At 41.4% G+C, this 26,048-nt stretch overlaps 1 protein-coding gene across 1 annotated transcript in view; it reads right to left on the bottom strand.

Annotated features, from left to right (window-relative positions):
• Chc (clathrin heavy chain) overlaps window positions 1–26,048 on the bottom strand; it is a 35,635-nt gene that overhangs the window by 1,976 nt on the left and 7,611 nt on the right. The window contains exons 4-28 of the mRNA XM_076127433.1: window positions 20,092–20,346; window positions 19,235–19,423; window positions 17,581–17,835; window positions 15,723–15,919; window positions 13,958–14,138; window positions 13,269–13,462; window positions 12,499–12,725; window positions 11,963–12,134; window positions 11,111–11,389; window positions 10,519–10,737; window positions 9,806–9,948; window positions 9,313–9,447; window positions 8,633–8,855; window positions 6,274–6,448; window positions 5,790–5,944; window positions 5,197–5,421; window positions 4,430–4,670; window positions 3,737–3,894; window positions 3,241–3,408; window positions 2,677–2,826; window positions 2,175–2,417; window positions 1,707–1,821; window positions 1,194–1,360; window positions 624–710; window positions 268–394 (exon numbers count right to left, since the gene is read on the bottom strand). Coding sequence (XP_075983548.1) covers window positions 268–394; window positions 624–710; window positions 1,194–1,360; window positions 1,707–1,821; window positions 2,175–2,417; window positions 2,677–2,826; window positions 3,241–3,408; window positions 3,737–3,894; window positions 4,430–4,670; window positions 5,197–5,421; window positions 5,790–5,944; window positions 6,274–6,448; window positions 8,633–8,855; window positions 9,313–9,447; window positions 9,806–9,948; window positions 10,519–10,737; window positions 11,111–11,389; window positions 11,963–12,134; window positions 12,499–12,725; window positions 13,269–13,462; window positions 13,958–14,138; window positions 15,723–15,919; window positions 17,581–17,835; window positions 19,235–19,423; window positions 20,092–20,346 — 4,680 coding nt within the window. The remainder of the gene's footprint in view (window positions 1–267; window positions 395–623; window positions 711–1,193; window positions 1,361–1,706; window positions 1,822–2,174; window positions 2,418–2,676; window positions 2,827–3,240; window positions 3,409–3,736; window positions 3,895–4,429; window positions 4,671–5,196; window positions 5,422–5,789; window positions 5,945–6,273; window positions 6,449–8,632; window positions 8,856–9,312; window positions 9,448–9,805; window positions 9,949–10,518; window positions 10,738–11,110; window positions 11,390–11,962; window positions 12,135–12,498; window positions 12,726–13,268; window positions 13,463–13,957; window positions 14,139–15,722; window positions 15,920–17,580; window positions 17,836–19,234; window positions 19,424–20,091; window positions 20,347–26,048) is intronic.

The raw sequence follows: 26,048 nt of genomic DNA, 5'->3' as shown, positions 1-26,048 counted from the left end.
CTGCGGGACCACAATTCACTTTTGATAACAATATAAAAGACGAGCAAGTGAGAAAACCAATATCAATGAATACTTAAAAATCAGGCCTAAAATTTTTAGGCTACACTGAATAAAAATCAGCCATTATCTCCAAGTCATATTAGAAAGGAAATTAAAAAAAATGGATCATATAGAACTCACAGACATGAAGACTGCTAGAAAGTTGTGTATGAAAAATGTACAAATAAATAAACTAAGTTTGTCAGTCATGCACATGTGTGTACTCACCGGCAGTCAACATAAGTTGTGGCTCCATGATCATGGCAGGCTTGGCTTCGTGTTCCGCACTCTCCGTGCTACGCTTAGCGTCGGCTTCTTCGAGCTTCTCTACCTTCGTTGTTAGCTCTCGGACAGTCTACAATCAAGTAAATATTCATGAAGTATCTACTTAGTCATATTAAGTTACTATACAAAGCAACATGTAAATAAAGATGTACTCTGAAATTACAAATGTATTATTTACACATGACATGAATCATTGCACATGAGCTAATCATTTGTAATTTAAAATTATTCAGAAGTGAAATTTCTTTAAACAAATAATGTAACCTATGAAGTTAGTTTGTAATTAACATTTTATTTACCTGGATAAGGAAAGGCATGGCGAAGTCCATGATGTTATGTCTCCACGCGAGCTCGATGACAACGTCGGGTTTCAATAGGTCGTAACACTGTGAACACAATAAATATTGTTTAATATACTGTCACTGTTGACAATATTGTATTAAATAAGTCCCAATCAGTTTGCTTAACACACTGATTGTTTGCCAACCGGCGAGCCCAGCTGGATAAGAGCGTAATAGATGGTTTGTGGTTCACTGACTGTACAAACTGGGAGTACACTCGGACGAGTCTATTACCATGTACCGAGTACGTTACTAGACTCCGAGCTATAGGATTCTGCCAGACCCAGGAATCTAACCCGAGACAGGACTGTAGTCGTTTACACTAACATTCGACTTCAAATGCATGCATGCATATAAATATCATTTGGCGATTAAAAAGCGTAGCCAGGAGTTTCTAGCCAGCTCTTCACATTGGCCGTACCTTCCGAACTGGCGGTAAATTCACATTCTGTATTATTGTCTGTCAGAAGTGTTTTTTGCATTTGACCTAAATAATTTAATTTCTTAATAATATAGTGGTGTATATACCTGGTAGAGGCAGGCAGAGAAGCACTCATAGTTGTCGCGCTCCAAGAACCAGTTGAGCAGTTCCTCGGCCACGTCGGGCTGGCGCGACTCGGCCGCGTACTCCATGGCGTCCGCGTACAGCGCGTCCTTCTTGCACAGCTCCACTGACTGCTTCCATCTGTTGTTGCCTGGGGGACAAACGCAATATTAGTATATGACATCATATGACGTGTAATTTCTATCAGGCTACGGAAGTTAGTCTCATTGAAACCAGTCAAGACGTGTGCTTATAGAGGACACTTATCTTAGGGGTGGGGGATGCCGGTTAATGTTTGGCTGCCAATTCAACCATTCCCGATTCTTTGTGTCAGAATATCAATGTTATAGTGACTCCGTATTGGTTTGTGTCATTGATATGACCCAGTCAGACCGTGCCCTCTGTGGCACAAAAGTCTACTTTAGCTTCCTTACTTCGGGGAGAGTTTCCGTAATTCAAAGATATTAAAATGTATGTATTGTTGTATTAATAATTACCTTTGTATAGGTATGCGGCGATTCTTCTGAACTCAGTGAGTTCGTGTTTTTCTAATTGTTGCGCGAGTGCGATGGTGTCGAAGTTGTCAAATGCGTCTATTGACGTCCTCAGGCCCTGCAATAAACGTACACATGTTTACATATTTGGTACATAAATTACCTACTTTGGAGATGGCAGATGTGTCATCTTCCGAGTAATAAGTAATATATTATTTTTTTTTTTAATTATTACTGTCTTCTACTAAGAAAGGCGTGTCTTGTTCCTTTAAGAGGGTTAGACCTTGAGTCCACAAATCTGACTAAGTGCCGGTTTTGGGACTTAACATGCCCCTAAAAAAGCGAATAGAACTTAAAAGACGTTAAATTCTGCAGTAAGAACAAATCCAAAGGTTAATCGTTAGTAACAGAGTTGTCGATCTCAGTTTAGAGGCGATAGTATTCGTCATGTGTTAGGGAGAGACGTGGTACCTGGTAGTCCTCCTCGTCGATGAGCAGCGAGTTGAGCGCCTCGTTGACGGCCTTGTTGTTGAGCGACTGCACGGAGCGCAGGTAGGCCTTGACGAGCTGCAGGTGCTGCGCGCGGCTGAAGAACGTCACGGCGCGCGTGTGGTCCATGCGCGGCGCCAGCACCAGCAGCAGGTCGTTCAGCAGCAGCGGCTTGTAGTCCAGGTAGAACTGGATGGCCTTGTAGTACAGCTCCATGTTCGCCACCTGCGACAAAACAAAACATCATCAGAAATTATAGCGAAAACATCCCAGTTCCGGGCACACGTGTCCATCCGAAGAAGATATAGGCCTAAAGCCCAACAAATGGGCCAGATAAAGGACCTATTACTCACATATTTATTATTATTTCATGCATTATAGAAAACAGGAAAATTAAAATATATTTTTCGTTTTATGTTCATTCACATCTTTTATAACATCAAAGTCACAAATGTGATGATATAATGCTGTGTGTGTGCTGTACCTTGGTGATGATGTCCTTGAAGTGTCCCTCGCGCCAGGCCTCGGTGGGGTGCTGCATCATGGTGAGTGCGGCGTTGTCGTACTCCTCGTACTTGTCGTACAGGAACACCAGCTCCGACCACAGGTGCGCTTGCTCGGCCGCGCGGAGAACCTACAAACAATATTAAATTTGACCATTCAAAAACTACAGTGATGATGTAAGAGTTTTATTTAGATTCAGTGTCTTAGTTTGAGTTTTTAATCAACACACAGAAACACTTCTGAAGTACAGATTTATATCTCCCTAATTCTTCTATTTCGTGCAAAAAAAAAAACATTAAAATAAATTATTTTTTCCTTTTATTAAAGAGAACTCCCGCACTAAGAATTACTCTCGTACTCGGGACTTTTACAAACATACAAACAACGGATACATTGTAAAACCAGACACAAAACAACTATTTGTAGATCGCACAAATAATTGTTCCTAATGGTAATCGATCCCACGACCTCCCGACGCAATGGTAGCGGCGTGGCGACCTTAACCACTTCGCCACGGAGGCAGTCAGTTAAAATTATTCTTTACCTTAGGAATGTTAACTCTGGACCAGAAGAGTTCGAGATGTTCCCTCATCTTGGCGGGCTTGTACTTGGAGTAGAGGATGGCCAGCTCCGTGAACATGCCCATGTGAGCACGTTCTAGACCGAGAGCGGCCTCTAACAGGCTGATCAGCTCGTCGAAGTGACCGCGGTCCTGGAAAATAAATCATAATTATATGTAAATAGGAATTACTTTGGTATATTACCGTTCAACTGCTAAGCATCTATCTTTTTTCGGCCACTGAACTAATAGACTTTTCAAGTATTATAGCTTAGCAAATAACATTTTCTGCTACGCTTTAGCGCTAAACAGTCAGACGGATGTTAGGCAATATCAGACTGTACTTTTTAAATTCAAACTACGGCGTCATCGTTCCTGATTCGCTAGTTTGTAATTAAAGAGCACAACTTAACGTGAACTCGGGTCTGACTTGCTCGGATTCATGTATGTTGGGGTAAGGAGGTACGTAAGTGGCAGGTACCTGGTAGTAGTTGATGAGGTCCTCGAGCTCGTCGGCATGCACCACGATGTGCAGGCCGCACATCTGCGCCAGGCGGAACTCGCCCGCGTCCACGCACGCGAAGCACACCTCCTTCCACGTGCGCGTGGAGTTGGCCTTGCGCGCGCTGTCCACCGCGCCTGCACACAACCGAACCAATTACTTTAAATACTAATATAACAAGTCTATTTAGTTTTCGGAAAGTCTGTCGGTGAGGACAGGCAATAAATTTGAGGTTCCGTTTAAAAATGACCTCAGAATGACAGAGTTTCGACTACAACACACGCAAGTTACAATCCACACTTATCCTAATGGACTCTTAGATCCATTGCCTAGTAGCAAACAAAAAATTGGGTGCCTATAAAGATATGTAGCAACAACATCTAATCATAAACTATCCGTTTAGTTTGTCGCCTCCCACCAATAAATCCTACTAATATTATAAATGCGAAAGTTTGTGAGAACGTATGGATATTTGTTACTCTTTCACGAAAATACTACTGAACCGATTACGAAATTTAGTATAAAGGTAGCTGAAGACTCAGAATAACACATAGGCTACTTTTTATGCCGGACTTCCCGGGTATCAGGATTTACATGGGAAGAGTTTCCACGTGGACGAAGTCGCGGGCGGCCTCTAGTTAAGTATAACGTGAAAAGATTGCGTCTAGTTACCCTGGAACTCCTTGAGGTGCACGAGCGTGATGGCGAGGCGCGCGAAGTTGCTGACGTTGTTGTAGAGCAGCTTGGCGGCGTTGTACATGTGGTCGTCGAAGCAGCGGTCGCCGATCTTCTGTATGTCGGCGTGGTTGGGCCCCGAGATGAACTCCTCCAGGTCCGCCAGCCGCCCCGTGCGCGCGTACGCGTAGATCAGCTCCGACTCGATGTACGACTCGCGGGCCTTCTTGCGGGCCATCTGTACACACAAGTGTGATACCATTACTGAGTAATCCGATATAACCGTACAATTAAGATAACTATTTATATATTCCTCTCGTCGAATATTTTATAGTATTATTGACTTAAGCCAAAGATACACTAGATGTCCTCACGTCGCCATCAACAACGGGTGATGTTGTGCGATCTTCCCTCGACATACTAGTCATCCCTATTACTTGTAACTATGGACATAAGTCGCGCAATATCGCTAGATAGCTAGCGAACTCGCCCGGATTGGCACTCCCCACAGCTATACATATCGTGGGACATATTCTGGTGTTGGAATAAAAATGGCCCTTGCTAGGTTTTGGTTTTGGACAGCCGATTTGTCCTCAAGTGTCGTCTGTTTTTTAACCCCCGACGCAAGAAGAGGGGTATTATAAGTTTAACGCGTGTGTCTGTCTTTCTGTGGCATCATAACTCCCGATCGGATGCAGTGACTTCAATTTAGTTTTTTTGTATTAATTAAGGGTGACTTATTTAAGTGAAATGAATTGCGTTACCTGTAAGTATCTGACGAGGTCCTCCCAGGACTCCCGGTTGGTGGCGGTGTCAACAACGTCCATGTAGGCGGAGGGGTCATCGGCCTTGATGTAAGAGTCGATGGCCTCCTTGACCAGGCCTTGCTGCAGCTGTGCCTTGGCCAGTTGCGACCAGACGCCCGGCTCGTTGCATCGTTCCGCGAACTCGTATGCGCGTTCCAGATCCTTCACTTGCTCTATCAACACCTGGAGCAAAAAACCACTGTTATACTAGTTTGTTTTTACCGTTTTTTGTGCTAGTTTTACTGATTAATACATCATATACAGTGAACTTACATTCTAACTCAGAATAGATACTCATTTTCAACACACAAGTATTTTTCCTGGTGAGATTAATACCACACTCGGCGCGGTTAATATTAAGGCAAGATGGCTACCGTACGCAGAAATGCTTTTATGGAAGGTATTTTTTTTGTCTAAACAAAGTGAAAAAGCAACGGCATGATACTGAAGACTCACTTACATTGAGGGACTAATCTGACTTAAGTTGTTTGTCGAATAAATTATTTTCATAACTTTTAAACGTTCAACTAATTTTCAGTGTTGTTTCATACCTGAATGGCAGAAGTGTTGACGTCAAACTTCTTGAAGATGGCGAACGCCTCCTCGTAGAGTTCGTTGTTGATCGCAATGTTGGCGATGTCGGGCGCGTCGTAGTTGTCCAACCGGTTGATGTACTCCATCACGCGGCTGCGGTCCGCCTTTATTGCTGTAGTCAAAGTTTATTTTAAATGGTGTTCAAAATGCTTAGTAGTAATTGTAATCATGTATTTTTCAGTGAGTTGATTGTCAAATGTGTATTAGTTTAGTTCTTCTAGCCAATAATCAGCTATAACGGTCAATTTCATTGAGACTAGTCAACTGCACGGCGGCAACTTTATTTGCATAAAACCTAATATCAAGTTTTTGAACTATACTGGGATTTTAGAAAAGTTAAGTTTAAGAAGTAAGTTTTGATCTATTTTAAGTGAATTTCACTACTATGAAAAGGCAATCCGTAGTATACTTTACAAGGGTAGAATATTGTTGTATACTGACCTGTAAGTATGAGCAAATTCTGCAGGTTTCTGTGGTCAGAGAACACCGAGTTGTCGAGCACGATCTTCTCCAGCAGTTCGATCAGTTCGTTGGGCAGGTCGGCCGTCATGAATGCCTTCACCGTCACTGAGATGTCCTCCGGGTCTTGAGTCTCCGATAGAGCCGTTTGTACCACCTGGAAATTTGAATAAATTAGTAATTTTGAATTAGATTGTCGGCGCAAAGATTTTTTTAACATAAATATAAGTGTTTTTTTTTCTCGTTTGGCAACTCGTTGCAATTCTACTGACGATAACGAATGTATAAAACAGTGTACCCGACGGGGTAGCCGCATGTGGCCGTGAGCGCTTCACTAATATTGAAGTGATTGGATGAAAGTTTAGTTTAGATGAAGTTGTTAAGGTATGCTCTAGCAAAATGATATCTGTGCAGCTTGAATATGTAGGCAGAGTTTATGTTCTATCAATAAAGGTGGGTTTCCCTGTCCAGTAAGCTTGTACCTGGTCGATGAGCTGTCGCTTGTAGGGGTTGGCCTCGGCCAGCACGTCGAGCCACAGGTCGGGGTCGCGGCGCCGCACCAGGTAGCGCGCCTGCGTCTTGAACAGCGAGTTGTCGTTGCACACGGCGATGAGCTCGCGGTCGCACTGGCCGCGGTGAGCTAGCACGTACCTGGTCGATGAGCTGTCGCTTGTAGGGGTTGGCCTCGGCCAGCACGTCGAGCCACAGGTCGGGGTCGCGGCGCCGCACCAGGTAGCGCGCCTGCGTCTTGAACAGCGAGTTGTCGTTGCACACGGCGATGAGCTCGCGGTCGCACTGGCCGCGGTGAGCTAGCACGTACCTGGTCGATGAGCTGTCGCTTGTAGGGGTTGGCCTCGGCCAGCACGTCGAGCCACAGGTCGGGGTCGCGGCGCCGCACCAGGTAGCGCGCCTGCGTCTTGAACAGCGAGTTGTCGTTGCACACGGCGATGAGCTCGCGGTCGCACTGGCCGCGGTGAGCTAGCACGTACCTGGTCGATGAGCTGTCGCTTGTAGGGGTTGGCCTCGGCCAGCACGTCGAGCCACAGGTCGGGGTCGCGGCGCCGCACCAGGTAGCGCGCCTGCGTCTTGAACAGCGAGTTGTCGTTGCACACGGCGATGAGCTCGCGGTCGCACTGGCCGCGGTGAGCTAGCACGTACCTGGTCGATGAGCTGTCGCTTGTAGGGGTTGGCCTCGGCCAGCACGTCGAGCCACAGGTCGGGGTCGCGGCGCCGCACCAGGTAGCGCGCCTGCGTCTTGAACAGCGAGTTGTCGTTGCACACGGCGATGAGCTCGCGGTCGCACTGGCCGCGGTGAGCTAGCACGTACCTGGTCGATGAGCTGTCGCTTGTAGGGGTTGGCCTCGGCCAGCACGTCGAGCCACAGGTCGGGGTCGCGGCGCCGCACCAGGTAGCGCGCCTGCGTCTTGAACAGCGAGTTGTCGTTGCACACGGCGATGAGCTCGCGGTCGCACTGGCCGCGGTGAGCTAGCACGTACCTGGTCGATGAGCTGTCGCTTGTAGGGGTTGGCCTCGGCCAGCACGTCGAGCCACAGGTCGGGGTCGCGGCGCCGCACCAGGTAGCGCGCCTGCGTCTTGAACAGCGAGTTGTCGTTGCACACGGCGATGAGCTCGCGGTCGCACTGGCCGCGGTGAGCTAGCACGTACCTGGTCGATGAGCTGTCGCTTGTAGGGGTTGGCCTCGGCCAGCACGTCGAGCCACAGGTCGGGGTCGCGGCGCCGCACCAGGTAGCGCGCCTGCGTCTTGAACAGCGAGTTGTCGTTGCACACGGCGATGAGCTCGCGGTCGCACTGGCCGCGGTGAGCTAGCACGTACCTGGTCGATGAGCTGTCGCTTGTAGGGGTTGGCCTCGGCCAGCACGTCGAGCCACAGGTCGGGGTCGCGGCGCCGCACCAGGTAGCGCGCCTGCGTCTTGAACAGCGAGTTGTCGTTGCACACGGCGATGAGCTCGCGGTCGCACTGGCCGCGGTGAGCTAGCACGTACCTGGTCGATGAGCTGTCGCTTGTAGGGGTTGGCCTCGGCCAGCACGTCGAGCCACAGGTCGGGGTCGCGGCGCCGCACCAGGTAGCGCGCCTGCGTCTTGAACAGCGAGTTGTCGTTGCACACGGCGATGAGCTCGCGGTCGCACTGGCCGCGGTGAGCTAGCACGTACCTGGTCGATGAGCTGTCGCTTGTAGGGGTTGGCCTCGGCCAGCACGTCGAGCCACAGGTCGGGGTCGCGGCGCCGCACCAGGTAGCGCGCCTGCGTCTTGAACAGCGAGTTGTCGTTGCACACGGCGATGAGCTCGCGGTCGCACTGGCCGCGGTGAGCTAGCACGTACCTGGTCGATGAGCTGTCGCTTGTAGGGGTTGGCCTCGGCCAGCACGTCGAGCCACAGGTCGGGGTCGCGGCGCCGCACCAGGTAGCGCGCCTGCGTCTTGAACAGCGAGTTGTCGTTGCACACGGCGATGAGCTCGCGGTCGCACTGGCCGCGCTCGTACGCCACGCACGCCAGGTGCGGGTCGCGCTTCTCGCAGTAGCGACCCACCACGCGGGAGTCGTACCTGCACACAAAACAATCAATCATGTCTACTGATGCCATATCCAGTTCAGTGTCCCAGTGTGTGCACAATACACAAGAACACTCTTTTCCATCACTCTTACAGCCTGGTGGGACGGCAACCGACATAATCGATGTAAGGTCAGGCAAGACCGATGGCTTTACATGCTCTCAGAGTAACAGAGAGCACTAATTTAACTTCCTAACTATGTAAAATTCATTAAGAAATTTATGGACGGAAAGCTCACGAACAATAAACACCGCTATGCAGTTATAGATGCGTCACGTAGGTAGGCGATTTGATGAACTATACTCGGGCCATTTCAAACGTGCGAACTAAGTCATGTCATTTTACCGGAGTCTCTCGCTCGCACTTACACATTGTCACATTCATTTCATTCTTTCGATTATGACGTAGTTCGAACGTTTGTAACGGTCTGGTTATAGTGAATAGTACTAACCATTGGTTCTCCTTGAGGAATCTCTCAGGGTTGTTGTTGGAGTCGATGTATATCTTGGCGAGCGCGTTGTGCGTGGCGGGTTCGGTGCTACCCTCGTGCACGCGGGTCTCCAGCCACGGGAGTAACAGCTTAAGTCTGGACAACAAATATATAAGAAAATAAGACATTTTGGTGAGAACCGTCTCTCATTAGCAGTACTAGCAACAAAAGAAAGCATATGTTTGTCAGAAGTTAATACCGAAAAGAAAGAAAGGTATCTTTATAGCAAAGTAATTGCAACTGAATGTCCGAATTTCGATACTCCAACCATCACATAACTGGCTACTAACTAAGACAGGGACATTTTCAGTACCGATCTGCTCGTACATTTGAAGTAGTTCTTTCGGACGCTAAAGGCTTTTTTAGGAAACCACCCCCTGAAGCAGCTTAAGGGGATAAAACTTTGTACGTAAACATAGTCGCGCGCGTTAGCTAATAGTAAACAATAACTTGCCTGTTTCTCTTCTCGACCTCAGCGACCAGTTCGTCAGTGGAGAACTGTCCGCGCACCACCAAGATCAAGTTCTTGATGATGTCTTCAGCGCAGTCCACGTCCAACAGACCTCCCACTACTACGGGCAGCCGAGACGGGTTCACCTAACAAACACACACATACATGAGCTACGTGATCAATATCTTTGGACAAAATAACTATCCAATGAGTAAGATGTTACCCATTGGATAGTTATTTTAATCTTTTAAAGATAATGAAAAACCTGTATTAGGAGTATAACAAAACATTGATGTTTCTGGCAGAAATGGTAAGTGAAAATTCAGATAATAAAATTTAACAGGCCTGTGTAATGAAAAAGTTAAGTGAAGAGTCTCTCTATTTTTCTCGTTCCTTTAAATCAACTGCTGTTTTTAGAAAACATCAGTGTTTTTTTTTCTGAAACATTGGTTTCGTACAATTTTAACTGCTATAGTGAGGACGTCAGCAAAGTACCTTCTCCGTGGCGCAGTGGTTTAGGTTACGCCGATACCACTGCAACGGGAGGTCGTTTCCCACGCGGGACAATTATTTGTGCGATCCACAAATAATTGTTTCGGGTCTGGTTGTGCTTTGAGTCCGTTTTTTGTATGTTTGTAAAAGTCCCCGCGACACAAGAGCAATTCTTAGTGCGGGAGTTGTCTTTTAAAAAGAAAAATGAATAAAATTCAACATACCTTTTGCACATAAATCTCAATGTACTTCTGCAAGCTGTTCCTGTACAGGTAGAGTACAAGATCGTGCACAAAGTCGAAGCGATCGCACACGATGATGAGCGGCAGCTGGTCCGGCAGCTTGGCCTCCTTCAGGAAGTTCTTCACGCGCTCCGCGTTGTAGCAGTTCGATTCCCGGCAGATGCGCTCCACTTCTTTGATCTGACCGGTCTTGCATGCCGCCTGGGGAACACGTTATTGTTATAATACTAGCATAAATTGTTTTGTTTTTGTAACTAAAATCTCTTCTTTGTCTTAGGTCGAAACTTTAGGCAACTTTTAACATAATGCTGTCATAGCGCGAGAAATATTTTTATTGATACAAAAGTAGCATAATAAAAGTTATATTCAAGTCTAGTACTAGCTGATCCGCGCAACTTCGCTTGCGTAACATAAGAGAGAATAGGTCATAATTTTCCCCATTTTTGTAACATTTCTCAATGGTACTCAGCTTCTTTTGGTCGTAGCGTGATGATATTAAGTCTATAGCCTTCCTCAATAAAAACTCTTCAGGTTTATAATATTAGTATAGATAGGTTGATAAATTGATACATACCTGAATATACTTGAAATGTACTTCAGGATCTTGACTGAAGTTGACAATAGAGCCGAGGAAGTAGAACAATCCTTCGTACGTCTTGAAACTTTCGAACAGTTCTATGAGAGACTTAGTGGTGAGTTGTTCATGGTACTTGGTGGCTATTTGCACGCAAATCTGCAGGTTCTGACGGATGTTGGCTTGGAGCATAGCTTTCAGGCACTCTAGGGAGTCTTCCACTGACAAGCTGCCGAAGTAAGTGACTAACCAGTCGGCTGGGAGAAGATGGGTGTGCACCTGTTGAGGAAATTAAATTTTTATTTATACATATACAAGTTTTGTTCTGTGGTTCACACACGTGCATGCTTGCTATTGAATAGTATGTTTTCAAATGCTGCAACCTATGTCCGTCCCTATATTTGGAAGCACGGACCCTATGTCGCTCCTTAGAACAAGTATATCTTTTTTTATGAGTCCTACTTGAAGTTCAAGAACGTTTTGGGTTACTCTCTTTCTGCGCTGACGTCGACGGCGTACGTCGGTCAAGCGCATGAATTAACACGATAATGCATGACAGTGTATAGCGATGCTGACGTTGACCTCTATTTTTCTACACCATACGTAGGCGACAGTTCGCTCGACCGAGGTACGCAACGAGTTCAGCATTGCAGGATGGTGTTAAGCTAAGAAATGGTGACAATAAGTAGTAGTGTGTGAGTACGTACAACAGCACGCTTGATATCGTAGAGGTCGGTGTAGTGCTCGAGCGCGCGCTGCAGCAGGCCGGCCTTCTCGCACAGCTGCGCCACGTGCGCGCGGTCGTAGTGCGTGTGTGTGTGTATGTGTGTGTGAGAGAGAGACAGTACGTACCACGGCACGCTTGATGTCGTAGAGGTCGGTGTAGTGCTCGAGCGCGCGCTGCAGCAGGCCGGCCTTCTCGCACAGCTGCGCCACGTGCGCGCGGTCGTAGTGCGTGAACATGGCGTTGCCCAGGATGGCGTCCGCCACCTGCGGCGCCGACATCAGGTTCATCTCCAGCAACCTGCACAACGCAACATACATAATCGAGTATAGAGTAGAAGTTCCCTACTTCAACTGTCTTATACAGCCAGACCTTTGCCACAAACGTACGTAGAACGAAAGGCCGTTTAGAGGTATTTGAGTATAGCGTCTTCGGGCTTCGAAAGGCTCGATAAAGGTCGATTTCGGTTGTTGGCAAATATGATGAGTCTTTAATTCAAAAGCCTTAAACCGGTTGGAAGAAGATTGACAGCAGTTTAACCACAAATTACAAGCGATCTGATAGTACCGTATACATAAGTTCTTCTCTAACAATAGTCTTGTTTCGGTATTGTAAAATTGAAGTACTTTTTTCAAAGCTAATATGAAACATGCACAAGCTGTACCTAGTTTGCAATGGTCCTTCCTCAGGGCGGTTGTTCTTGAGCGCATCGAGTAAGAAGGCAGTGCATTGTTGAACCATGTTCTGTTCCATGAACACATCGACTATCTGGTTAATGTCGGCCAGTGGAGGCTCTTCAGCTACCAGCATGCCGGCGAAGCCAGCGCCTTGCTCCGGGTTCGTCCTCATCACGGAGCGAAGGAGGTAGATGTAGTCTGGCGTGTAACCGACCTGGGAAAATGTAATTTTGTATAAAATATTGTTTGTAACTGATGCTTGTTATTTGATGATTTTGCATTTTATACCTTAGCTTAGTACTCAATGTGAAATATAAAACAGAAATTTTTAAATAACTAAATCCCGTTCTATGAGACGAATAGATTTCTATCACGTTATTTAATTTATATGATGCAGGTAATAATTTAATATCTGATAACTTTGTATGGTTATACCACGGCTCAAATTAAATTTCGGAACGAATGAAATTGTAGTGAGCAAGAAACATCTCATCGAATATTGGTTGAATTATAGTAGACTCACGTTGTTAGGTCAGATTGTTTATCTATATAAATAAAAATGAATCGAATGTACGCGAATAATTTCAGAACAAGTACACCAAATTGGATTATTCGTTTTTAAACGTGATCATAGTACTCAGGACACGGTTTTTACAGGATCGACGGGATCCATATTCCCACTAGAAATGGGACTACGACTACGACTAGAAAGTCGAGCTGGGCCGCTAGTTTTTAATTAACATCATGTGTAACTAACCTTCTTCGCATAGAGAACGATTTTCTGGAACTGTCCAGTTTCAGCGAAGCACTGAATGACCTTGCTGGCGACGTTAGCTCTCAGGTACACGGACAGGGCGAGCGTGGGGTCCACCTGCTTCACCAGGTCTCCCAGCTCCTCGGAACATTCCAGTTTCTCCTCTTTTAACCATTTCTCAAGCAGCTGTTTGCGTCCTACAAAAGAAAACAATGAAAATATTACTAACACTGTAATTTTATTGGCTTACTAAACAAGGATATGATTGTGAACTATACTTTTATTTACAAAATATTCAAATCTTTATTTTTAGAGGGGAGTCCTTTGCCCAGCAGTGGGACACATAAGGGGCTAATTAAAATTGACTTCGAATTCATTACATACTGTCGAAGGTGTATCTTTTCTTCCATATATTTGTATTGTGACAGAGAGACAAGGCTCATACGCTATCAATGGCTAATTCTTGTCACTTACGTTACTTCAATAGTCAGTTACAAGAACCGATTTAATAAAATCATATAATAAGTAATTAAAACTACGAGAATAGGCTTCAGAACCTCTCGGAAAATCGATGGAAATTGACTAAAGCATTCATTTTTTTTTTACCTAACCAACCTAAAAAAAGAATGAAATAAAAAATTAAATATATAAAATATAAGGTTTTTTTTTTTAATTTTTATTGTTACACGTACCTTGCAAGAGCACAGGGCGGCACAGTTCAAGGGACTCGAACTTGTTGAGCTGCGCCTGGTCTAGTAAGATGCCGAAGTATTGCAACAACGGTGACGTCTGTCCCGGCTGCGTGGGCACTTGCTGGAAGCGCTGAATCGTTTGCGGAGTACGTAGGATGCCGCGGGGAGCCATCGCTGCCACCTGAACAAATAACATTATAGTTTAAATATATTTTCTTATGCATTTATTACATGTTTGTTTTTTAATATTGTCATGTTTGATAGTAACATGAAATCGAGAATCGAACCTAAGGCAACACACTAACGACTTTCTAAAGTTACGGGTGTATATACTGTGTATCAAAAATAATAATCACTTGTTCTAACAGTCATTGGAAAAAATGTTAAGTCAAAAAATGAGTTAATGGTTAAACCAAATTTAGTGAACGTGTTAGACTAGTCAACACATCCCTCCCTCATTTCACAAGGTGATCTTTACCCCAACAGTGGGATAGTAATAGGATACAAATCGTATTCAAATTGGCATAGACATCATCTCAAAAAATCTAAGCACAGTCAAAATACCGAACCACAAAAAGCATAGCAGAATAGTAGAATATATTTTGGCAAACTGTTTGTATAATAAACAATGGACTAAAGATATAACAGTACTGACACTTGTCTTTTGTGGTAGTTCATCTCGGCATTATATCATACAACAATCACTATTATTGAACAGTCGCGTTGTTCTCACGGCTCATACGCGTATGACGTGTCTTAGTTTCAATGACTGTATTTTATAATCGGGATATTTGTAACTTTGAGCTTCAGCAAATAATTTAATGAAACATTTAAAACGGCAATGTCTCTAAAATATATGTTTAATAAAAGCGAAATACGATAAAACGCTCACTTAAACAAATAAAAAAAAATTGTAACTTAATGGTAGCTTAAAAAAAAATATTTCAGAATTTAAAGTTTTTGAACAGCTACAAAGCTGCAGGAATAAATTAACGCCTCATCTGAGATACGTTAAAAAACCTCCCATCGCCATAGATTAGATTCAGGTGCTAGCAAAAACTCTTACTGAAAAGGATTTTTTGGTTACAATAATCATTATAAAAAATAGGATCTACAGCCTACCTACAAAAGGCGTTAAAAAAGCCATCTTCATAGTACTACGGTGCAGAACGGTATGACGTCACATATCGACCGCTCCGCCCACCTAACTACCGCTAGTTTTATTACTCATGCCGCTGAACAGCTAACGACACGACCGTATGAATGGAGCATCACCGCACAAAACATATTTATAGTACCGTGTTACTTTTTATATTTATTATAGACTTGTTGTGGGGGCTTTTTATAGATTTCCAATAATATACTTGTTTCGGTATTGTTATGTACTTGCTTCAGAATGCTTGTTTGTACCTACGATATTCATCTACCAAGTTGAATTGGTCGACCAGAGGAGGGTGCTTTTGTGGTTTGTTATTTTGCCACACAAATAAGATTAGCAAGGACGAATCAGGTCTTGAGGGGCCCTAGAGTTGACCGAGTCCACCTACCCTCGTGCGTCACGTCGTACCCTCACAATGAATTTCTTTGAGTCAAAAGCCACGTAACAGCCATTTTTTAGTATTCTCGGAACTTCGAAAAGTCATTGTCCACACCAAACCTTTTGAACAATCGACCACTTTCGCGTGCGATGGTTTCCTTTAGGCAATCGTCCGCAAAACTATGATAATACTTGCAAGTGTAGCTTAAATTTAAGTAATAATATTACCTTAGCCGCTTCCCCATACTGTCCATTAGTGAAGAGCATGTTGAACTTCCTGACGAACAGCTCCTCGGCGCCGGCGAGGTTGTTCCTGACGGCCAGCCGCAGCGCCAGCTCCGGGTTCTGTAGCACCGTGTTGATGTACGGCACTATGGAGTCTTCTTCAACCGTCACTGACAGCACCTGGCCTTTGCGGTTCACGCCTATAAAGGGAATAAAGTCAGGTTGGTGGTTATTTAAAAAGGTAAATATTGATATTAATTTTAGGGGGTCAAGTCAAATGGGCAAGAACGACTTCTCAGCGTCCTATTGTGCAAAATTGTTTTATTTTATTAGTTTCGACTAGCACGTAACAGATGGACGGGACACCGAACAAACAACCTTCCCCCACTTCCTTTTTTTTTAAATTAATTAATTAAGTAGCGTTTTGGATTAAAAACATCGAATCATGATGTCGATTGCTCCAGAAAATAACATTGACATAAAAACCGTGGACAGAACCACGGGCAAAAAGTAATATGTATTGATTTTAATATTATATATCACTTACAATATGATACTTCGCTGTGCGCATATTGTACCAAAGTTGCATTAATTAAACGTGGCAGTCAATGATATGTGACTCGTCATGTCTTGCTATTTAAGGAGTGGTCGTTTTACTACGAGTAGGTAAACTTATTGGCATCTAATACCATCTTCTTTTAATAATATTTCAAAGAGAGAGACAGAGAACCAAACGCATCGAAGAAAAAAGCAATAAATGAGAGAAGCTTGCTTGGAGATCTGTGTCTATAATAAATTATCACTGTATAAAGATATTGGAACAAGTCAAGGACCTTTAAACTGATGTGATTTACCTTCGCTTAAATAGTCTCGAGGAAGAAAAAGACCTTTTACAACAAAAAAAAACATCCTAAAACTTGCATTTAGAACGTTTTATAGAATACCGATAATTTAAAAACTAAATATGTCCAAACTGCACTTGGCTAGCGTGGTTAACTCAAGGCTTAACCCCTCACTCATTACGGGAGGAGAAAACCCAGCAGTGAGACATTAATAGGTTCAAATTTAATTCAAATATGCCAGTCGTTCTATAAATAAATATCATAAAGATTTTTTACGCCATGACTAATCAATTATGCTCGTACAAATCTATAACACAATGCATTATAATTCATCGAACTCTTAATGTAAATAAACATATTATTATTTATTATAATAGTTGTTTTATTATCCTAAGTACCGCCAGACGGTATAAACATATGTGATAACCTCTTGTATACGTCTGCCGACCTCAATCAAGAAACTGGTATTTTGTCTGAAATTCCGTTTTTGTTATGACGTAGAATGTGCGATAGTTCAAAACGCGATTAGTAAAAACATTACTGGGTTTTGCTGTTGACAAAATATTGGTTTATTCGGAAAATCCAATGGATATCATAAAGTCAGATATGACGTGTATTTAATATTTATTTTCATGTCGAATAGGTATGCCAATGATAAACGGCAAAGTGGCCTATAAATTTATTTTGCAGTGAAACTTGTTTGGATCAGGAATGGTAAAATGTTCCAAGTAATCGTCCTCCCCGTTAGTTCCTAGTTTATAGGGGAGAGTTCGTCTACAACCCCATTATATATAATCTAAATAAAATTAAATAATCTAAATAAAAACCCCATTATATAAAATCTAATTTCTGCAAAACATGACACTTGACAGGACTGCCGTTCCTAAACCAATATCCTTGCATTAACAATAAAAAACTACATACATTTCTCAGGATCGAAACATGGGGTTTTCTCTGATTTTCGCCTACCAGCTCAAGAAAAGGGTGTTTTTTTTAGTAAAATATCAAAATCAACTCACCAATAATACCGCCAGTGGCTTCATGGGGTGCCGTCACGAAAATAGTGTCAGACGAGATCCTGTTCATGTAGATACACGTGCCCGTCTCAATGTCATACATGTGTATGTACCCGTACTTGGTGATGAGGTATATGACGTCATATTTGGGCGACACTTGCATGGCGACAGGGAAGTCGTTCTGCGCTTCAGCTGGGAAGAATACGTCAACTGCTTTCTTCGGGAACGGCTGGTTACCCGCGGGTGTTTGGCCGACCTCTGTGGATTGATGATTGGTTATTAGTTTCATTCGTATGAAAGGTACTTAAATCATTGTTTTACTTATTACTAGGCACAAGTTTCTTCCGGAATGAGGGAAGGCTTGGCTTAGGCCTTTAGTCTGTCAAAGCAAAAGATGGATACAAAAGAATTATCTTTTTACATATTTGACTCTAAATAATTGCTGCTATAATTTCACAGACTCTTCCTTTAAAGTATTTTTTATCATCTGAATTAGATTGCTAGCAAGCTAGCTCTATACATATTGGTTGTATACTTTTTATAGTAAGCTAATATTCAAAATAACGTAAGTAATAAAATTTGAAAATAGAACATGCGATTTCCCAAAGGGCAAAATTTTTAACGTCGGAGGCGACATTTTCAAAATTGCATATTATTATTCAAAAGTCTCTCTTCATTTAAAAACTTGTCATACGTATCATGAATATGTGATCAAAATTACTAGGTCAGACAGTCGTCAGTCGCGTCATGTAATATTATCCAACAAACTATTCATCTGTGTGTGAAAGATTAAAACTTGCATCATCATTATGTACTGTGACGTCATCGACTGTAGTTGACGCGACTGCGAATAATGTACGCAAGATATTTTTATTTAGGTAAAATCTTCTTTATTTGAACACTATAATAATATGATTTACTGATCCAGTTACTAAAATTCGTCCCTATCTTTATCCCTACGCAGCTGAATTGTCCTGATTGAAGGAATTCGAAGCGGACGATGCCGCGAGTATTCAATACATGTAAATCTCTTCAGTTTTTATAATTATATTAATAAAAAAGTACATTATAATTGAGTCTGTGCATGTGTTATTTATAATAATCTTTCGTAGTAGCAACATTTCCTCTCTGCGTGAACAAAAAGCTACCATTGATATTTCTTACTTATTATCTCGAGCGATTACTAATATATAACAAATGCCACGTTATGTCGTATGACTCATAACTTACTGATATAATACTATTTGAAAACAATATACAATATCAACTTTGTACTACTTATTTGCTTTGCTTTTATAATATTGTTTCCGCACACTTTATAAAACTTATTATAAACCGTATACGTATCTATACGTGCGAATGTTTGAGAGTACACGTTCGTATACGAGTATTGTGTGTGCTCACAATTCATGTTTACGTGTCGAAATAAAATAGTACAAGTATAGTAAGCTTCATTTAACTATTTATATATTCTGACTATATTGCAAATTGATGAAAAAAATCTGTAGTACAAGAGACTTATGCAAGGAGTGTGATGGAGTAAGAAGGACGTCACCGTTAGTATATTTCCATCACATGCACTCCTTGCCTATATTTCTTTATCTACGTTCAGACACACAGAGCCTGGCCAAGTAAATTAGGCAATGAGGCAACTCACCTATGATATGCAGCTTGCCGCCCTGAGCTGTTCTGACGGCGAAGCAAAACAGTGTGGAAGGCTCCGCGTTGCCCTCCGCCTTGAAGGTGGCGAACGAAGCTGCGTGCCCCTCAATGGGCTGTGAGCACTTGCGCTCTACTGAATAGAGCTGCATAGCACCCACTACGCGGTTCTGCTGAGCTGAGATACCTAAGAACAAATACGAAACATACTAAAATAATACATACACAATACACAAATATTAGTCAAATTGTTTATAATACACGCAATAAATAAATACTAGTCAAATTGTTTTAACAATAGACTTGTCCGTCAAGTTTCCTTTTCTAAATGCTGTCATTTATATGGAAAACCCCTCTATCTCATAAAGCCCATAGCTTTAAAGGGATTAAGGGTGTACAGGAGTGTCCATCCAATTCAGTTTAAGACAATTTTGAGCAAGATATTTACGAAGATTGCAGTGAGTAAGATTTGTGGTAAAAGAGTACCCTCAAATCGTTTTGATATATTCGTATTCATACGAATATGTAATTTTGATATTCCACAATAAAATGAGGACGCCGCGCCGACTAAATTGAATGTGAAATGGAAGGAAACTCAATAATCGACTTTTATATAACCAAAAGCTACTACAGCTTTACGAAGAAAGATTTATGCCACCGAATTTCTAAGGTAAGTACACTGTCGGCTAAGAATCTTCTAGAAAGTAACCTGACAGTTAAGTTAACCATCTACATGTACTGGTGAAAATAGTAGTAAAGTTGATATGAGTTAGTGTCAGACTATAATCACACAGCAACCATTAGAATACTCACAACCTCATAACTGGTTCCTTCATCTATAAAATCACAACTTACCGACTAGCAGCAGCCATTGTTGTTTCGGATCAGTCCTGTAATTGATGATCTGGCAGTCAGCAAGTGAGGAATGCCTGTCAAACATCTTTACTGGCGTAGAGTCACCCTCCATGGACCAATGGTACACGGACATTTTCGTGACCAACGCCAGTGTATTTAACGAAATCCACTTCCAGAAGACAATGTCTTCGGTCATCGTGTGAGCCTTCATTTTAGATTTCATTTCGATGTTGAAGATCTGGAGGGTCTTTTGAGCTGCTGGCAGAATAAAGAAATTATAATTTAGACGCTTTCTTCACAAGTGGGTTGGTCTTATTGTTAATTTATTGTGATATTGAACCGTAAAGGAACTTAGAATGTGTTGTGAACTTTAGTATAGCCGTAGATTGAGTAAAGAAGTTAAATTGACTGAGATTGCAGGTTTGTTCTAATGGACAGGGCTAGTAAATTATAATAGAGTATAGAATCGAAATCACAAACTGTGTCATGTACAATCTGTGATATATACCACAACAGTACCTTCGTTCAACGACTACCTTTAATGGCATATCATGAGGTTTAGGAATAAGGATATCAGGTCTAAGACATATATACAATCACGCTTCTCTCCCATAGTGGTACTCAGAGACCAAAGAACACTATTTGCTACGTCCCTACAATCTAACCCTGATCCATACATCTTGTCATCAAGTCTATTAATTAAGAACAAAGACGGCACAAGTATAATTATGTAGCAAAGTAATCTCTGACAGGAACATTTCAAATAAGATTACACCTCAAACGGAAATATTGGGAACACGTACAATAGTATAAGCTAAAGGAAAACACCTAAGTGGGACTAAAAGGCATTAGAGGCACTTTCCTAGCGGTTTTCCGTTACTAAGTCTCGCCCACGGACGCCCACGCACGCGTTCGATACCTAGAGGCACTGACATATTGTTCGAAGAACTAAGTATTTTTCAAAATGTGAGACAGGTAAAGATTTTAGAGGTGGTATGTTTTTACCGAGGAAAACTGAAGTATTATAGGGTAAAACACCATTTTATTTTAATGCATCATCATTAAGGAATTGCTTTAAGGTACACATGGGTAAATGACAATAGTAGCTAATGAAATGTCGCACCATGTTGAAAGATTTTTCTTGATTACCTTCTTACTTGGGTCCCACATCATAGGGCATTGATCACCCATTTTTTTACTCAAATTCAAACTTATTCATCTAAGGTCTCAATTTCTCACACAGAATTCCACATTGACACTACGTTTTATCCCCAATATTTTACGACTTTGAACTAAAATTCACACCAACGAACATAAAACTAGCGTAAAAGTCGAATGGTACACGAAAATGGAATCAGACATAATAGAAAGTCGATATGCAGGTATCAAACTAAACAAATACGGTATACGTAACTTGAGATATAATAGCTGCAAATGTAATGATAAATGCAATTCATTCGGTCATACTATGAGTAATACAAATCCTTTTATTGCAGTTCACATACACGCAGGTAGAACTTAGCTCAAAACTAAACTAAAAATGTCCGACTTCTTCCTGGCTATTTAACTTTATGTGCCGCCTACACTTTAAAGTCTTTAAATACAGCGAATGATCAAGACTTAACCATTAAATGATATAAACGATGAGCTAAGAAAACATCGAAAACTGTCAGTAACAATGTTGAAAATTATGTTGTATCCGCCGAGGTCTACTAAACTCTGGTAGCTGCTAAACGTTAGAAGTAAACTACCATCAACCAACAGTAGATAACTAGACCAATAGTTTAAGACCAACAAAGAAGCGAGACAGGAAACAATATGTCATTACTCAATCCTTTCTCCTCAAGAGACGTCGGTGTGCAACTGTGCAGTGACACTAAGCGATCCAGATTATATCGCGTTACGGGCATGAGCCGGCAAATTGGCCAGCACGCAAGTTCCGTACGTTTACATAACACAGACTGTACGGTGCATTCAAGTTGTTCACTCAACTCGTTTCATGTTGAACTAGACACTGATTCTCTTGAATCGTTCTTACGTAATACGATTGATCTAAAGCAGACGATTGATCTAAACTAAAGGCTATAAACAGAAAAGTTTCCGTTTGAAAGCATTCAGTGTCGAAGCGGAAGGGCTGAATGAATATTTAGTGGGTAAACCCGACATTTATGGAAGTCTTCAAAATCGTAGATGTCGTAAATAGGACTGGGTATATTTTAATTGGACGCTCAAAGACCGTTTTAGTACCCACTGATAGTGGTCTGGTTAGCTTAGTAAATGGAATCCGGCCAGACTTTTCTTACATTTTATATTACTTTCCATAGTATATTTTCCCTTAATTCGTGACATCCTTACTAAAGAAAAAAAATGTTTATTTAAGAAATAATAGAATAAGACATTCACACGCATCAACTATTAGCTTATAGCTTTTATGTAAGTTAAAGTCGTCATTATTTATTGTTCATATCGATAAGAAGTCATTTAACTTCGTTTTAATCATTTCCAATTGTCCGATTTATTTAATGACTCATATTGCCTATTACCTATCAATAAATATGGTTTTCCCTAACAATACGCAATTATCCTTATTTAATTGAACCATTCCGCTGATCGTTCGGATGTTTCAGTTTATTTTTAATAGCTGACCCGCGCAACTTCGCTTGCGTCACTTAAGATAATCATAATTTTCCCCGTTTTTGTAACATTTTTCACTGTTACTCTGCTCCTATTGGTCGTAGCTTGATGATATATAGCCTATACTATAGCCTTCCTCGATAAATGGGCTATCTAACACTGAAAGAATTTTTTTAATCGGACCAGTAGTTCCCGAGATTAGCGCGTTCAAACAAACAAACAAACAAACTCTTCAGCTTTATAATATTATAAGTATAGATTATAATTTATTTTATCACCTAAAGCAGATGTATTACCGTTATTATGTTGTCTACTATAAATAAACAAAATAACAACTTATTTCTATATCACTACTGGGCTTGGGTCATTTCCCGGAATGAGGGAGGAAAAAGGCTTTGAAATAGTACCTACAATTTACAATAGCATCCAACTTGAAAACTTAAAAGTATGCTCCAGTCCTAGTTTTATATAAGCTACAGAATTGCGAAAGTTTAATTACCAGCTGCACGATTTCTGAAGATTTATCGGTTAACATCAAATAAAACATTATATTGGATAGGTTACCCAACACTTATCCGTAAGACTGTCTCCAAGAACTTCGATTACTTTAAATACAAACGTATTACTTATTAATTCTGTTATCACCTTCAATGCGTACATTGCGCCGCGTTAGTAACCCACTAATCGATAAACTGAAACACCCTCTATATTAAGTTATAATCGCATGACGCCCCCTAAGCTACAGAACCTTCCGTTTTATTTCAACACTGAACTAAACAGCTGATTGATATAATATAACGCATTTCATATTTTTTATGAAGAAGAAGAAGATTGTAGATAAATCAAGGTCAGGTATTCACATTGAGAAGGGTCGTTTGAATTTGGCAAGTAGGCCTCTTAATACTCCTTATACACAAGGATACCAAAAAATAAATGTAACCCATTAATGTCCCACCGCTGGGCAAGGGTCTTCTCCCGTAATGAGAGAGGGGTTAGGCCTTGAGTCCACCACGCTGGCCAATTGCGGGTTGGGGACTTTGCATACCTTCAAGAAAGTCGTATTAAAGAACTCTCGGGCATGCAAGGTTGCGTCACGTTTTCCTATTCAAGGATAATAATTAATTGAACCAAAACCACCACCTACTGTAGGGGGAGGACTATACAATAGTAGGGCTCCTATAGTTATGTATTGGATAGATAAGCATGTGTCAGTTTACTCATAAGTCTAATTAAACTTATAATGTTTGATCCAATATCAAAGAAAACTATTAGTAACCTAATATCGACTTATTGTCATGACAGTCTTGCTAACATAGCATCTTAGTATAGTCCAATACTTTATCGTTGAGCAGTAATAAGGTCAGTGAATTAGGTCGACACGTCAAATGTCAAAGTTCAACCTTTTAAATTGTGATATCGTAAATTCACCCCTAATTGCGGAAATTGCTTTCCTTCGACTATCGAATACCGAAGTTATTATGGCATACATATGTTTTTAAAAGGGAAAAACCCGTATAGTTGGGAATAAATGTATGTTAAATTACTATTAATGACATCTATACTACCACAGCTGGACATAGACGTAATCCAGTGATTTTATCTAAACCAGTTATAGCCTAGTATTACACGCTTTATTGTTTCTTTTTTATAAAATGTTGTTTTTTGTTTTTAAACCAGAACTTAATACAGTTTTTTTCGAAGGGTACCTTTTCGGATACTTACCCGACTTTTCAAGGGGAAGAGCCGAGTTATGTGGTGCTGGCACTAAAAAACACCCCGGTAACCTTTTTATGACGTATGGAGGGAGGAGCTCCGGGACCTAAAAAACCTCTCCAGTGAGAACTTAATACCTACCAGTATCTACTTCTTCAAGAAACTGGAAATTTTGAAATGCAAAAAGTGAAAACCATTTTGATCTCTCTCTTTTACTCATTATTCCTATCACTTCTAAGCCGGATATATTCATCCGTATATTCCTAGTTGGACCCATCGATCTACGGGATCTACCTACTTATCGTGACTTATGACGTCACCATGAGCATCAAACAAAAGGTTAACGACCTCCATTGATTGACAAAGGTCGTGAGAACGAATTTATTAATGTTTTGTTATCACTTTGTAAAGGAACCGATTTGTAAAGGCATCACGACTTTCCCCGTAATTATGTTCTAATTTTAGAATGATAAATTACTGAAACTGAAACGGCCATATCAGAAATTACGTAGAACGGTGAAGAAAATATCTTGAGATAACTTAAATATCTGAAATTATTGGTTTTATAACTTAAGAATTATTTATACACGTATTAAAAGGGATCCTTCGCGTTAGAAACGAAATTTTCATGGCAATTTAGTAGGGTTTATTAGTAAGACAAATACATTTAAAACCATACATTATTTTGCGTTTATAATAGTAATAGGTTTATACTAGTTTATCAATATCTATCTAGATCTGCGTTTAATCATGGCCTGAGTCATGTTTATAAAAGTTTTGGTGACTAACATACAATTTAAATACTAGAAGAAATAATTATTAAATAGTCGTTTGGTAGACATTCATTTATAAGGAAATCGCCTTGCATAATTACGCTTCTAGTCGCGTCAATTTATGCATTCTAGACAATAGCTAAAAAAATGTGATATTTGCTTAATAGAAGTTTGCTTACACAAGGTATAGCATTACTGTAGTATCAACTAAATTTAATATCATTATTACACTGCGTCTACGTATCAATTTGCTGATGCTTAATCAGCGTATAGATCAAAATACACAGACATGAAGAAATTATGTTTCCTAAGATTTTTGTAATCTACCGACCATTTCTGGTGGAATAAATAGGCAATATTTGAGAAAAAATATGATTATAGGAGGCACATGATTAAGACTGGAAAGTGCGCCCTTCTATGTTGTATGCTATAATTCTCATATGACTTTCAACCTGTGCTCAACCAGCTGCTAGCCAGCGTGGTGGACTCAAGGCCTAAGTCTTTCCTTACTCCGGGAGGACACCCTTGCCCAGCAATCGGACACTAAGATTAGACTAACTAGAATAACTTTATTTTATCAAAATCGAATCATTTAATAATTTCCGACACTAGTTGACACCTGGATGATCATAACATTTACTGAATCTATCACTAGCTCTGAGGGCAAGGCAGAGACTTATGAGAACAGCTAGAAAAAAACTCACATAGGCTTTATTTTTCTATACCTACAATATCTAAATTTCCCAGTTAACATTGTACATAATCCCTAACAGTGTACCTACGTCACAGTTCGTGACGGCCAGTAGTCGACATCACACTAACGTGTCAAAGACTTTC

Source organism: Anticarsia gemmatalis, chromosome 20 (genome assembly GCF_050436995.1).
Source record: "Anticarsia gemmatalis isolate Benzon Research Colony breed Stoneville strain chromosome 20, ilAntGemm2 primary, whole genome shotgun sequence".
NCBI lineage: Eukaryota > Metazoa > Arthropoda > Insecta > Lepidoptera > Erebidae > Anticarsia > Anticarsia gemmatalis.
This window is presented reverse-complemented; position numbering and strand designations above follow the sequence as displayed.